General features: G+C 35.5%; 1 protein-coding gene across 6 annotated transcripts in view; it reads left to right on the forward strand.

The window, feature by feature from the left end:
- diaph2 (diaphanous-related formin 2) overlaps nt 1-14,684 on the forward strand; it is a 1,308,662-nt gene that overhangs the window by 369,291 nt on the left and 924,687 nt on the right. For all 6 annotated transcript variants that reach the window (XM_028815924.2, XM_051935345.1, XM_051935346.1 and 3 more), the window contains 2 exons: nt 10,381-10,455; nt 10,595-10,664. In XM_028815924.2, coding sequence (XP_028671757.2) covers nt 10,381-10,455; nt 10,595-10,664 — 145 coding nt within the window. The remainder of the gene's footprint in view (nt 1-10,380; nt 10,456-10,594; nt 10,665-14,684) is intronic.

Here is a 14,684-nt window from a genome sequence, read left to right on the forward strand (position 1 = left end):
CCACAGCTCTTTCAAATTATTTATGTGAGTGAATTATGTTTGCTTTGCAAATTCTCTCGGATGTGTCATTTTATAGCATAAGTATTTTTTTTTTTATCTGAGCCCATATGTCAATCTTCAACTCTTCCAAAATGGCATACCTGTACAGAAAATGAACAGTTATATACCCTGGAGTTAAAGTAGGTGTCATCCCATTGATTGCATTGTCGCACTGAGTCATTCACCCTGTGAGAGCCTGATGTACGACTCCTGCAGAGCTGATCAGAGAGAACAACTTACTTTCCAAATACACTGGCTCACTGAGAGATTGTATATTCCAAAAGACTAGATAAACTGTTGGTAGCCAGTACCAACAACAGTAATACCATAACAGCGATAGCACAGGTTTTCTAAATCTCATGTCTATTCTTTTTAGTAGCATGAATGGCTCAGTCTTTCATAAATGCAGAAACATGTGAGTGACATATTTGGGCACTAGGCAGTGGCTATGGTCATTGAATTATCTACGCAGGATTTTATCTTGCCAGTCTTGATCCATCCATCCATCCATCCATCCATCCATCCTGATGCACTTGTCTTCACTTTATAGTATGCTGCTAATGGCTCTTTCTAGTGGTATTCATTATCAGTAATGATTTAATGCATACAAGTTGGAGTGCCTGCCTTGTTGAACCCCACAACAGAGGAGACTGCGAAATCACAAATTTGTATTCTGTCAGGGAAAATGTTATTAGATTTGTTTCTTTCTTTTTAAAAAAGCATGTCAAATTTCCTAGCGTGAATGCAATGTGTTTGCAGTCTATCCATATAGAACTGGAAACAAGTGCCTAATGTAAACAAGGCATTTATGGATGTGTTTAATCACGTGGTTAAAATCATCAGCAAAGGAATGTCCGTCAGTGATGTAAGTTAACAATCATCGATTTCCAATAAGATTGCCGATTGGAACAAGCCTGTCTCACACAGCACTCCAGTAGAAACTGGTTACGCTATGTATTATGTCAGATGTGCATTACCATTGCTCTGGTTTTGTATATTTGCGGGGATCTGCCATTAAGACGTTTTTCACAAGGGTGCCAGAATAGCATCTGTGATGGCGAATTTCTATTTTAATGATGCATTAACAGATATGTTCACAGGCATATGACAAGTATATTGTATGGGTGACACAGCAAGGAGCAAGTAGTGACCCTGTCATTTAAAAATTAGAAAACATTCTTGTTTACAGAAACATTATATTTTATGTGGAGTTATAAAAGTGATGATTTCTCATAGTTGTATAATAATGCACCATAATAAAAGGATAAACATCTGTGTATCTGTCCGTTTGCTATGTCTCTGTCATTCCAGAAGATGGCACATCACAAATATTTTTAGTAATAAAATGCATTGCGTTTGTCATTCCAATAGATGGCACATTGCTAACATTAACACTGTTTTTACGAAATCCCATCCCAAATGGCATATAATAGAAACAAACATTAATTCCAAGGTCCATGTTGATTACTTAAGTTTCAACATAGTCTTTGACAGGTAGCACAGCTAGTATGTCAATACAAGCCTAATGATATTTATGTAGAAATTTTCATGGACATGTACTTGCTGTTTAGCTGTATGTTTGATTTGTTCATGAAACAAGTACTACTGAGGAAGTTTTGAGAGGCAGCTCTTTTTTAGTAACTAGAGCACAGTCATTGGAAAATGGGTACTGAATGTGCTGCAGCACCCTCTGCTGGAGGACAAAGCACCAAAAGTTTCAAATCAATAATATTATAAAATAATAAAACCAATTCAAGTGTAACTTACAAGTTGTGCCAAGTAATAATAGTTAAAACAGTAGAATGAAGGCAGGAGATTTTGATATTTTTTGACAGAGCAGTAAACGTTTTAACAACAACCAATCAGAATCCTGAATTGGCAACATTGCACAAAAGCAAATTGACTCCTTCCATACTGAACCTAAAAAACAAGTATGTGTTTTGGATATATTATTATTATAGATGTATTCTTAAAAGTCACCACTTTTACATTCCTGATGAAAAGCATTCAGCCACCATTACAGACACAATACATTTGGGTGAACAGCAGACAACTAGCACAAACATGGCTACTAAAAACCACCAGAAGATTCAATGAGCCTTTTCAAGGAAGTCATTTATTTTATTTAATTTTATTGCAGCTGTGAACAATTGTTCTCTCCTGCAGTCATTCTCCTGCTACTAGTGGTACAGGTGGTGCCACCAAAACAATAAACTTGGAGGATCCCTGTGATCTTTTTTTGACCTAACCTTCTTAACTGCCCCATGCCCTCCTACTGCTTTTCTGTTTCTGTCCATTGAATGACCGCTACATCTTTACAGAATCTTTCAAATTCAATCAAAATCACTCACAGATTCTGTATCCTCAGCTGCCTTTTTTACTCTTCCACTGATGCCACTGGCAGCACTTGGTTGAATTAGCTGTTCTATGCCCTTGTCTAGCTAGGACCTCACACAGATTTTTACTTTTGATTACAAATTGACAAACCTATTTTTATTACATGCTCCTGATCCATATATGTGTGGTCTGATAAAAAATGAATGTACATGCTGGCTAAGTATACTAGTGCTGTACTTCTAAAAATATGTCCACTATTAATTAAAACATGTAATGATGGAACAAATTTTGATTTATGTTGGCAGCACATGATTTTTATTTTTTGCCAAGTCTTTTTCAAGAAATTGTGAAACATTTTTTGGGCAATTTCACAGTTTCAAAATTCTCATTAAATATAAAGCAAAACCAAGTTTTAACATTAAATCAGATCATTTGTATAAATTATGTAACTATTCCATGCAAATTTGTGGAAAATGATTTGACCTTAAGCTTCTTTTACATAATACATCAACTTTAGAATTTTTTGTGCTGAGCAATCTGGCTGCCCTGAATGGCTTTATTGAATGAAGTAAGCTTGTGCATGAAAACAATGGACAAATGAAACAAGTGTGTATACAAAAAAACAGAAAATGAAGTGTGAATGGATCACAAAGACACAGACAATATAGAGTGTGCTTTCTGTTTTAAAACTGCACATCATTATCTTGTCTCCTAACCTTGCAAATGAGAACGGTAGTAGTCCTCCATGTCTTATTCAAAATGCTAAAGCATCATACAGTGAAAGATCACATTTTTGTATTTGTAAGAGTTACTTGTGAGCCCTTTGAAATCACTTCAGTTTTTTTGTCCAGCACCTCCTGAGTCCCACATATGATATACTGTTCAACAAATCTTGATGTCTACTTATGTAAAACATCAAGGTATTTGCGGTTCTCTCTATTTTTTTGCCTTCTAGACTATGTAGAAAAAGTGTCATAAGTTCTACATGGTGTGGCCAAAATATATACAGATGCCATTAAATGAAAGTCTGAAATGTGCACTTCAATCATGTTGGAATTGTTTGATTTTTAATTTTAAACTGTGAAGCAGAATGGTAAATCAAGGAAAAATGTGTATTTTTCCCAAATACTATGAAAGGCCCTAAAGATGTACATGCACACACACACGCACACGCGCACGCGCACACATACTGTATGTATGTGTATATATATATATATATATATATATATATATTGTAACAGTTGAGGTGTTTGTCCACCTCTTGAACCCTCAGGTACCACTCTGATGACCAGGTGAATGTACAATAATTATTTATTTTATTATTACGTGCACAAAGCACTCTCCACACCACACTACTCATATAAATCACCAACTCTCTCAATAAACAAACCAATCCTCCTCGCCCAGACACTTCGCCCTCCTACCTCCCAGCTCAGCTCAGTGTCTGGGCTTTCCCATAGTCCTTTTATATCCCCATACCTGGAAATGATTCCTGGCAAAACCCACAAGTCCGTTTCCTTCCGGGTTAGGGTATACAGTCCTCTTCTTCACCCCAGGAGCACATCGTTTCTTCCGGACACGTGATACTGACGCACTCCCGGGTTATAGGGCACACAAGAGTCCACTAGCCCCCCTACAGCGACTCCCGGTGGTCCCCAAGGTATCCAGCAGGGCTGTGTATAGAAACTACAAAGTCCATGAGGCCCTGCTGGAACTCGGGGCACCATCATGCGGTCCGGAGGGCTCCTCCTAGCTGCCTGGGGGTGGCGACCGGAGTCTGTAGCCGGTTGTCCATCACAATATATATATATACTGGTGAAAAGTTTTAGAACATGTTAGTTTTTTTTTTTTCAAATTTAAGTTTAAAGGTTTAAAGTTTAAGTTAGCAAAAACTGAAAAAAAGGAAATTTCAGAATGTTACAAACAGGCCTTATTCAGGGAACAACTAACAGGTTACAATCTAGAGTTGTTCTGCAGCAATTAAAGTAAATTAAGGCATGCAAGTTGAGTCAAACGATTTGTACAGTTGTCCCAACTTTTGTTGATTACTTAGAAGTCCTCTGTCTTTCTTAAAGTAGAGTTGGAACAGACTGTGTTATTGCAACCTCTGAAGTACTACTTGGACAATATTATACTGTAGAAAGTTGTAAATTCCAGTGACAGTGGCATGAAAACAGCAATTAACAAATTAAATGAGACAGAACATTATTATCCTTAGAAGTGTATGCCTTTCATTTGGAGATCTGCAGAAAAATCAAAGTGTCAGTGAATATGATGTCCTACACAATCAAAAGGTGATTGGAAACTGGAAGAAACTCTGATAGGAAGAGATCTGGTAGATTCACAACCCAATCAGAAGACAAGATTCTGAGGATCACCAGCTTGCGTGTTAGGCACCTCACAACACAACCGTTTCAAGCACAACTTAACAGTTATCGAAAAAGCGAGTCTCAGTTTCTACTGTGAAGAGGAGACTTAGTGTTGCAGGTTTGACAGGGCGAGTGTCAGTAAGAAAGCCTTTCCTTAAAGGACAAAATAGGGCCTTGAAATACCAACTGTAGACTACTGCGGACTGGAAGAAAGTCTTATGGACTGATTAATCAAAATATTAAATCTTTGGTTTATCATGTAGGGTTGTTTATACACCATTGAGTTGGTGAAAGGATCGTTCGTCAGTTTGTGACATCAACTGTCAAACGTGAAGGAGAAAGTATGATGGTCTGAGGTTCTTTAGCTGGAGGCATAGTTAGTGATCTTGCACAGAGTGACTGGCAGTCTCAATCAAAAGAGTTACCACAGTTTGACTATTAAATCAGCAAAAGGTGGCTATTTTGACGAATCAAAAATTTGAATACAATTTTGTATGCTTAATTATTCCTTGACTTATTTAAATCTGACATTGTCTATTTGTTCTATGCCTTCATTGAACTGTATGCATTTGCATTAAAACTGAAAAAACTGAGGTGTTCTAAAATGTAGTGTGTATGTATATGTGTATGAGCAAATCTAAAACTGGGATAAATTAAAATTTTCCTCAGGTTTAGACCTTTTTGTCTTTTTCTTTTTAGTGTAATCTTTGTGTGCTTTTAAGCATTTTTCTTTTTGATATATCTCTGTTTTTTAAGAACTTACCCATCTTGCTATAGAAGTCAAATTTTTGCCTTAACTTTTTAACTTTGTTTCCTTTAAAGCTATTGCACACTTTCTATTTTCTTTTGAGATTTGTGATTACAAGTTTTGGTAAATAATGAAATACAGTACCTTGCTAACTTCTCAAAATGTAATGTAAGTGTGATATAAGAACATCATCATGTTGTGTTGGGCTGGGTAGTGAATTCAGTCGATATCTTATGAATTTTTAACATTGCCATCTTTGATCTAATTAATTTGGTGACAAGTTTCATCAAGTGAAATACTGCTAACACAATGGGCACCTTGGAAATTGTCTTCTTTCACTATTATGCAGCACTGCAGACACCCTCTGGCAAACCATTTACTGTAGGTGTTCCTAAATTTAAAGTCAACTCAGGGGACATAAAAGGTTCCTTGTCTGAGCTGTAGCCGCCAGGTAAAGCTGATTGGCTGGTAATTGGGGGATGTAGTTAGCATCACAATGCTATAAGAAACATTTGAGAGTTTGCTGTGCTGTTTGCGGTATAGACACCAAGTTAAAAGTACTGCTTAATCAAAATGAAAAATCTGCATTTCTCTGTTAAACAAAGGGTCACTCTAAAAGCCCAGATTCAGGAGAGAGGCATTTAAAAGCAGATGTCATGGTTCTTCATCAAGGCTTCACTTGTGAAAACTGTCAAATTTATACATCTCAGTTCAAAGTTTTGTGCTTTAGAGACTGTACCTAGAGATCTTCAAGAAATTGAAGACCTAGCAAGCTAGCACCAGCTCCAATGACCACAAGAGTAACATGCCGATTTAAGTAGACCAAAATTACACTTAGGTAATTAAAGAAGCAAAGATGAAGAACAGCACCTCATCACTTAAAAATCTGGTAGAGCAAATATGCATACTCTTTAGCAAACAGTGGGGAAAAAAAATCACAGAATCTCAAATATGAAAATTGTAAGTCTAAAAAACAAAGTGTTCACTGTGGGAGATTTATCCTCCTAATTACTGACAATTTTATATGCAGAAGAAATTGTCTTCTAAATTGGGAATAAAGTCAAGTATATATCAAATATTCTTTTCTGAGATTTTTTTCAGCTCTATGCTTTAGTGCTCCATCTTCAGGAGCTGATATCCACTTCTACAACCAGGATTAAAATATGGTGTAAATAAGATGGTTTTGCCTTTCTAAGTAGGTGTAAATACTTCTTTTACTGATTAGACCGACCGTATATTAAAAAAAAAAATCACAGGCAACAACAAATCAAAATATCTATTGCAAAGGTCAGAAGAAAAAAAGAATTTCAATGGAAGCCAAGACAAACAACAAAACTTCTTCAGTTAACAAATTTTAAAAGATAAAAGTCATTATGAACGTTAAACAGTGGGAAAAGTACAGGAAACAGCTGCCACAGGAAAAATTTGGCAGAGGTGGAAAATTAACAAGGGTGAAACAAAGAAGTACTTCTTCTCACAGAGGGGTATGTTAATCAAGTGAAAACCATGTTAGTTTTAAAAACTATCTACATTAGATATTGGGACTTATTACCTATTAATAGAATTAGATAATTGATTAGATACTAGGTAAATGGATAAATGATAACTATTTTATCATGGAAGTGCTTTGGGGCAACTTCTCCCTAAAACATAAACCCCTTTTCAAATGCACACATTCTTTTCCCATGGGCACACAGCTATTACTATGTTTCTTTGCCTATCTTATACATACCAACATTTGTATTTGGTGCACCTGCATCCAGTACCACTACTTTCTGTCAGTAGTTCCTAGACACAGGTAAGACTGTCACTGTGGCTATGTCCTCTCTGATTTACCTTACTGAGAAAGAAGCTAGGTTTTTCTGCCCTGGCGACAGAAGAGAGCAAATAAGAAGGGGGCACCTTAATTGGTTTTTTTTTAAGTTAAAATATCTAGTGCCATAAACAAAAAAAATAAACTGAATGTGGCAATCCACAGTATACAACCTGAAATACCCTGTAGTTCTGCAAATCATATGAAAATTAGCAGCACTCTGAATATGTGTGCGTATGTCCAGATTCTGCTTAAAATAAAGTTCTGGCAGTGACTTAATGCATTCTTGGATTAAGTTCCCTCTCTCATGAACTATTTGATTTGATCTTTTATACTATATTTAGGTGTGATCCTGTTTTCAAAAGCGATTTTGCCTTTTGTTTGGTTTGCATAAATCTAAGTCCTGCCTGTCTCCAAGTATTTGCCTTTCTCCTGGTGTGGGGTAGCCTCATATAACTAATTCTTTTGCTAGGGATCATGCATGTAAGATTCTGTCTTATAAAACTAACTGAGAGAAATGATTTTGTGAAGCCATGTCTGAAGCAGGAGGCTATAGCACAGTATGTGCCCACACAACCTTGCACCCAGAAGACAGGGTTTGTGGTGAATAGCATTTGTGAAGCAATAAACTATTTACATACTTTGTGGTAACAGCTCTTATCACTAAAAGTATGCACAGCCAAGTAATGCAGTAGCATTCTTTAAATTCTGAACTTAAAATGCCTCAGAGTCTTTCAGATTTTTTGCTTAAACTAATTATCAAAAAATTCATACAAATTCTTATCTGAATAAAAAAGCATTTGAAAATAATGCACGGTTTGCTTATAACATAGAAAAGGAATAAAATGTGTTTGTAAAAGTCCTTAAACACACAGTTTAAGTCACACTTTTAAATGTAATAAAGAAAAAGTTTACTCCTTCTCCCTATACTAATATGCTGCAAATGGTCACCTGTCATTTGTTCAGTTTGATCAATTCTTATAAAAGTATGTGCAGCTGTTTAAAACAATTTGGCCAGTCATAGAATGGCAATGTTACAGGACTGTAATATTTCATTTCAATTGATATAATCATCAAAAATTATGTTTTGTGAAACATAAAAGTCATTCTTTAGCCAACTCCACATTCAATGTAACGCCAGGGATGACATCATTTATTTAAATATATAAAAAGTGTTTTATTGACAACTGGAAACACAGGGAAAGAGTCCAAAGAAAAAGTACAGAAATAGTAGCAACGTATCATATGTATCACATCGATCAATTCAAAGACAATACTCTTGCTGCCTCATTAATCCTGGGTGCACTGGCTCTAGTATATCAAGTGTAATGCCGGGTGCCCTTTACTCACCAATAAAGTTTATCTAATACAGTACAATATAATTTATTTTTGTATAGCCCAAAATCACACAAGAAGTGCCGCAATGGGCTTTAACAGACCCTGCCTTTTGACAAGGAAAAACTCCCAAAAAAAACCCTTGTAGGGAAAAAAATGGAAGAAACCTTGGGAAAGGCAGTTCAAAAAGAGACCTCTTTCCAGGTAGGTTGGGCATGCTGTGGGTGTCAAAAAGAAGGAGCTCAATACAATGCAATACACAGAACAGAACAAATCCTCAATACAGTAAAAAAAATAAAAATTTTACAAATATGGAGCAGAATTTAACAGTAGATGATATCACATAATATGATTTGGATTTGTTTAGAGTCCTGGAGACCTCAGCCATCAAGCTGCCTCCCCCATTTGGCCATTCCACAGCTGATCCAATCCAATGGTATCCAGTAAGCCACATGTAATTGCCAAAAGTCTGATTTTACAGACAGCTGTTGATATGGTACAAATAATGGTTACTGAAAAAAGGTTTATTAATTTTGTATTAACAGTCCTAAATGCTGCCTCTCTAGCTCATGAAGTGGATGGTAAAAAAACACCGAACCATAAAAGAAAACCAGCAAACTCAAAAAAAGTTTTACTTTCTTTGAAAAGGAATCCGGTCTTCATCAATCACATATTTTATTTCAAGAGTGCTTCTGATAGATGTATATAATAATCCTTTCTAAATACATACACTAACGTTTTTTATGCATTTTTTTATGATCAATCAAATGAATGAAGCTACTTCTCATTTAGTAATTTTATAGTGAAAAAGATGCCTGACACTTCCTTTACCTTCATTTTCTTAGAAAAACTGGAATTTTTTTTTCCTAATATTTATTTTAACTGCAAAAAGTGTTTAGATGGGGGGAAATAGCTATAATGTGAGAAAGTACATAATATATAATTCACCATCCACATTTGCTAATTTAGTTTTTTGTAGTTAGAAAGCAAAAATGTTGACACACAGGCATCCATTAACTGATGAGAGTGTAATTATAGAATTTAAATAATATATTTTTAGTTGCTTTATTAACTGTGTGCAAAGTTCATTTCTCCTTACATTACAAAAGTAGAATGTTATTTTTTGTTGCTTTCAATATACAGTACTTGCTGTTAATCTTAATTTTGATTGATGTTTATAGGACTGGAAATGATATGTCTTTTCCCCTTGAGGTTTGAAAAGAATATATTTTCTAATTAGTAATAGGTTTATTTGAGTGATAGAATTTGCAATTGGAAGAGATGATTCTTCTTCTAATATCCAAAGGCAATAAAAGCATACATAAAATATTTTATCTACTAGTTTTCCTCTTTGTTTTTTTGACATTTTTTTTAATTCACATTTTTATCAGTGTTATCACCAGTGGTAATAAGGGGGAATTCCATGGTTAATACAACATTATATACTGTATTTATTTTTGCAGAGATTCTCTGAAATGAATGCAATTTAAATGAATTTGATAAAGTGACTTTATTAAATTGGAGTTATGTAGCTATAGAGAAAAGTTTGAATAGTATCGTTAATAACTTTTGTTTATATTTATTTAAAAAAACAGCAGTGCTTAAACCAATAAAGTATAAGATGGAGTCTGTTACACCGTTTATGTTAATACTTAAAAGTTAATAGTATTCAAAATACTCAAAATAGAGTTTACTGTAATTTAAAGACTTTTAATATCATATTTTTTTCTTTCGCCTAGTTGGGTAAATAACTTTGGACATGAAGGCCTGGGACTTTTGCTGGACATCTTGGAGAGGCTACTGGACAAAAAGCAGTAAGTTATCTATCTATCTATCTATCTATCTATCTATCTATCTATCTATCTATCTATCTATCTATCTATCTATCTATCTATCTATCTATCTATCTATCTATCTATCTATCTATTCATTTATTTATCATTTTATCTCCAGACAAGAACCAATTGACAAAAGAAATCAGCATAAACTTATTCAGTGTCTCAAGGCCTTCATGAATAACAAGGTATGTCAAATAAATTGCACATGGATATAGAGCATTTCACAGTTTCTTATGAATATGTGTTACCTTTTTAGCATGATAATGTGAAAAGATGTAAACTGAGTATTGATGAACTTTTTTCTTTCAAAGAATGTAAGAACATTTTACAAATAAACATGTTCTGATATAGTGAGAAAATGTTAGGAAAAAGTAATTAAGTAAAAAATGGTAAAGGGAAGGATGAAAACGGAAGCAACATATTTAATTCAAGGGGTTAAAAATACCCATTTTCTTAAATGTTTAAAATGTTTAAAAATAACATTTCACTTAAATTAACCATTGTCTTCATTTTCTGCAGTATATTACAGTATTTATAATATGTAGTCTAAGTTCTAAGATTTTATTTATTTATTAGCTTAATCACTTCAAATGTGTCCAGGGCAAGACAAAATACAACCCTTGATGGGGCGCCACTTACAGATGTGTACACATTTGTTGGTACCCTTGAGCTCATTGTAAAAGTGCTGTGTGTCTCCTAAGAAGTGATTAAACGAAAAGCAATTGTCCCATTTATACATCCATGCTTTTGATATGTCATTGAGTATTGCAAAGCAGGTGTGAAAAGAGGTAAAGTAAAGATATTGTAAAATGGCCTGGACACATTTGTTGATATCCTTAGAAAAGATCAAAAATATTTTCATTAAAGTGATTTTTCAACTTAGCTGTTTTTTAATTAGTATTTAACATATCTCCAATCATGCAATCAGTAATTCAGCCTATTTAAATGGAGAAAAGTAGAACATGGACAAGGTAAAGCAAAGGAGAGAGTTGTCTGAGGAGATCAGAAAGAAAATTATAGACAAGCATGTTCAAGTCAAAGGCTATAAGACCATCTCCAAGCAACTTGATGTTCCTACGACAACAGCTGCAAATAGTATTACGACGTTTACGGTCCATAGGACTGATGGGACCTTGCTGCAAAAGGAAAATCAACCCCAGAATTGGTAGAAGGATAGTGAGAATGGTAGACAAACAGCCAAGGACAACTTCCAAGGAGATACAAGCTGAAATCCATGGTCAAGGTCCATCAGTGTCTGATTGCACCATGTGTCACTTTTTCGAGGACTCCACTGTTGAAAGAAGAACATAAAAAAGCCAAACTGGAATTTTCTGTAATGCACATTGACAAGCTACAATGCTTCTGGGAGAATGGCCTTTGGACAGATAAGACACAACTGGAAGTTTTTGGCAAGCCACATCAGCTCTGTATCCATGGATGAAGACACAAAATATTCAAGAAATAAAATAAAAACAGCAAACATGGAGGTGGCTGACTTTTGTTTTGGGGCTCCTTTGCCACATCTGGCATAAGGTGCCTTGAGTCTGTACTGGGAACAATGAAATCTTAAGACTTACCAAGACATTCTGGAGCAAAACGTACTAACTAGTGTCAGAAAGCTCTGTCTTAGTTGAAGGTCATGGATCCTCCAACAGGATAATGAAATGACCCAAAACACGTAGCTAGAAGCACCCAATAATGGCTAAGAACAAAACATTGGACTATTCTGAAGTTGCCTTCTATGAGCTTTCTATGGAAAGAACCGTAACATGCAGTCTGGAGAAGGAACCCTTCAAACCCGACATAGCTGGAGCAGTTTATTTAGGAAGAGTGGGCCAGACTACAGTACTTGTTGACAGGTAAAGAAGTATCATTGAGAGCTCCAGGATTTGCTTGTTTGCAGTGATTACCTCTAAACGGTGTTCAACAAAATTTTAGGTTAAGGGTCCCATCTTTTTTTCGTGTCATTTTCAGTTGTGTAATTATTTGAAATATACCGGTGAATCAAAACCTTAAAATAAAGTCTGCTTTTTGTTAAACATGAGATAAGCAATGATGGGTGCCAATTACTTTTGTAAGTTTCAAGTTATTTGGGACAATTATGAGTTCTTTTTCATGGAGGGTCTTTAAACACACATGCTCATTTTTTTTTCTCTTCTCTTTTTTGTCTCTAATGGACATCAGTTAGTTTAAAGAAGTTAATGCACTAAATCTTTTGGAAATATAATTAAAAATGTAGATTTCCCATTGTTTCAATTTTGATACTGTTACAGGAATTCTGTGAATATACAGTATTTATGTTGAGCTTGCTTAATTACCATAATCCCTATCTTTCTAATTGGGAGGTGAACCTTTGCCTTCCCCCACTCATACTGCCAATTTTTTTTTAAATAAAACTGATCATCTTATAAATAACATGGATCAGTTTTAACATCTCTAATCTATTCCAAAACACAGTTCTTTTATTACAATATTTTTAAAATGTAATTTTTCTACAGAAATGGTTCTTTGTGTATTCAAGAAATGATTCTAATATAATAACTTACAATGGTAAACTACCTATTATTGTGTGCTAAAGTGTCAAGTGTTCTCATAATTCAGATTTTTTTTACATATTTAAACATTATACTTTTTGTTCAAAAAGAGATTTGTGTGTTTGTTTTCTTTGGGTAGTATTTACTCAGTTGCTTAGGCCCATCACCATTCCTTGGGCATAGGCTGTCAACAGCAGTTTGCCAAAGTCCTCTGTTGTGGGCAGCTTTCTCAAGATGTCCCCAGATGAATCCTATCTTGTGGTGTTATCTTCAAAGTCACTTTGCCAAGTGTTCTTTGGTTTGGACAGCCTCTGTTCTGCTTTCCCTGGAGATTCAATGTTAACACTTGCCTGGCAATGTTGGTATTTAGTTTGCACGGCATGTGTCCTATCCATCTCTATCTTTGTTTCCTTGATTCTTCTTTGGCTGGTAGCTGATGTGTTCTCTTCCATAAATCCGTGTTATTGATGACTTTGGGTGCCAGTGGATCGAGATGGTTTTTCTCAGGCAGACATTAATAAAGGTCTGCGCTTTCCTGATGTTGTTCTTTGTTGTCCTGTAACTCTGCCCAGTACAGAAAAACTGACTTAATATTGGAGTTGAACAGTCTGATGTTTGTGTGCTGTGATAGCTCCTTGGAGCCCCAGATGTTCTAGAGCTTGATGAAGGCTACCCTAACTTTGCTGGTCCCTGTCTTGACATCAACGATGGTGTCTCCCTGTCTGTCAATGATATAATTCAGACAGGTGAAAGCTTCTACCTCAAGTGGACTTCCCTCGAGAGTGACTGGTTTGACACAAGTTTATGGGGACTTCCAACACCCCTGTCTGACTCCTGATAGTGAGCTTTCCCCTGTGCTTGACTCTGCAGGGACATTTGTATGTATTAGTTCTTCACCAGTTTGACTATCTTGCATGATACTCCATAATGCCACAGAATTCTCCACAGAGTCCCTCTGTCTACTCTGTCAAAAGCATTTTCAAAGGCATTTTATTTAAAAAAAAGCTGATGTACAGAGATGCATTCCACACAAGTGACTACTCCAATATGATTTACACTGTCTCTTGTGAAAGAGTGTTTATTTACCTCTTAAACTAGTGTGATACCTCTGTAGTTGTAGCATTTGCTGGGGTCTCCTTTCTTCGGGATCTTCACAAGTTAGCTATCTGTCCAGTCTATTGGTACTTGCTCTTCTTCCCAGAGTGCACTGCATTATTACTGTTGTATCTAGGTTTGCCTTAAAAGCATTTGCTTCACCATTCTTTATCAGCTTTACTGTTTTTTTGAACCCTTCTCTGGTAGGTTTGTTGCAGTTTATAGGTATGTCAGTATTAGTTGCAAAAATGTCAGGTGGGTTCAGGTCTGTTCAGCAGATCTTTAAAATATTCAGCACATCTGTTCAGATGCTTCTCTGTTCCAAGGGCCTTTATATATACAGGACTATAATCAAATTGCTTACATGTATTCTTGTCACGTTTAGGCACAGGTAGGTTAAGTGACTTGTTCAGGGTCACACAGTTTACAGTCCAGTGCCTTCAGCTATTAAACCACACCGCCTGCAAATTATCCAGAAATGTCCTGAGAAACCCTTAAATATAACCAATATAGTGAGGAACAGGGCTGATTTCTAAAGTATAAGCAATTGTTAATGCCCTTTGTGCATACTGCATG

Source organism: Erpetoichthys calabaricus, chromosome 12, assembly GCF_900747795.2.
Source record: "Erpetoichthys calabaricus chromosome 12, fErpCal1.3, whole genome shotgun sequence".
Classification (NCBI taxonomy): domain Eukaryota; kingdom Metazoa; phylum Chordata; class Cladistia; order Polypteriformes; family Polypteridae; genus Erpetoichthys; species Erpetoichthys calabaricus.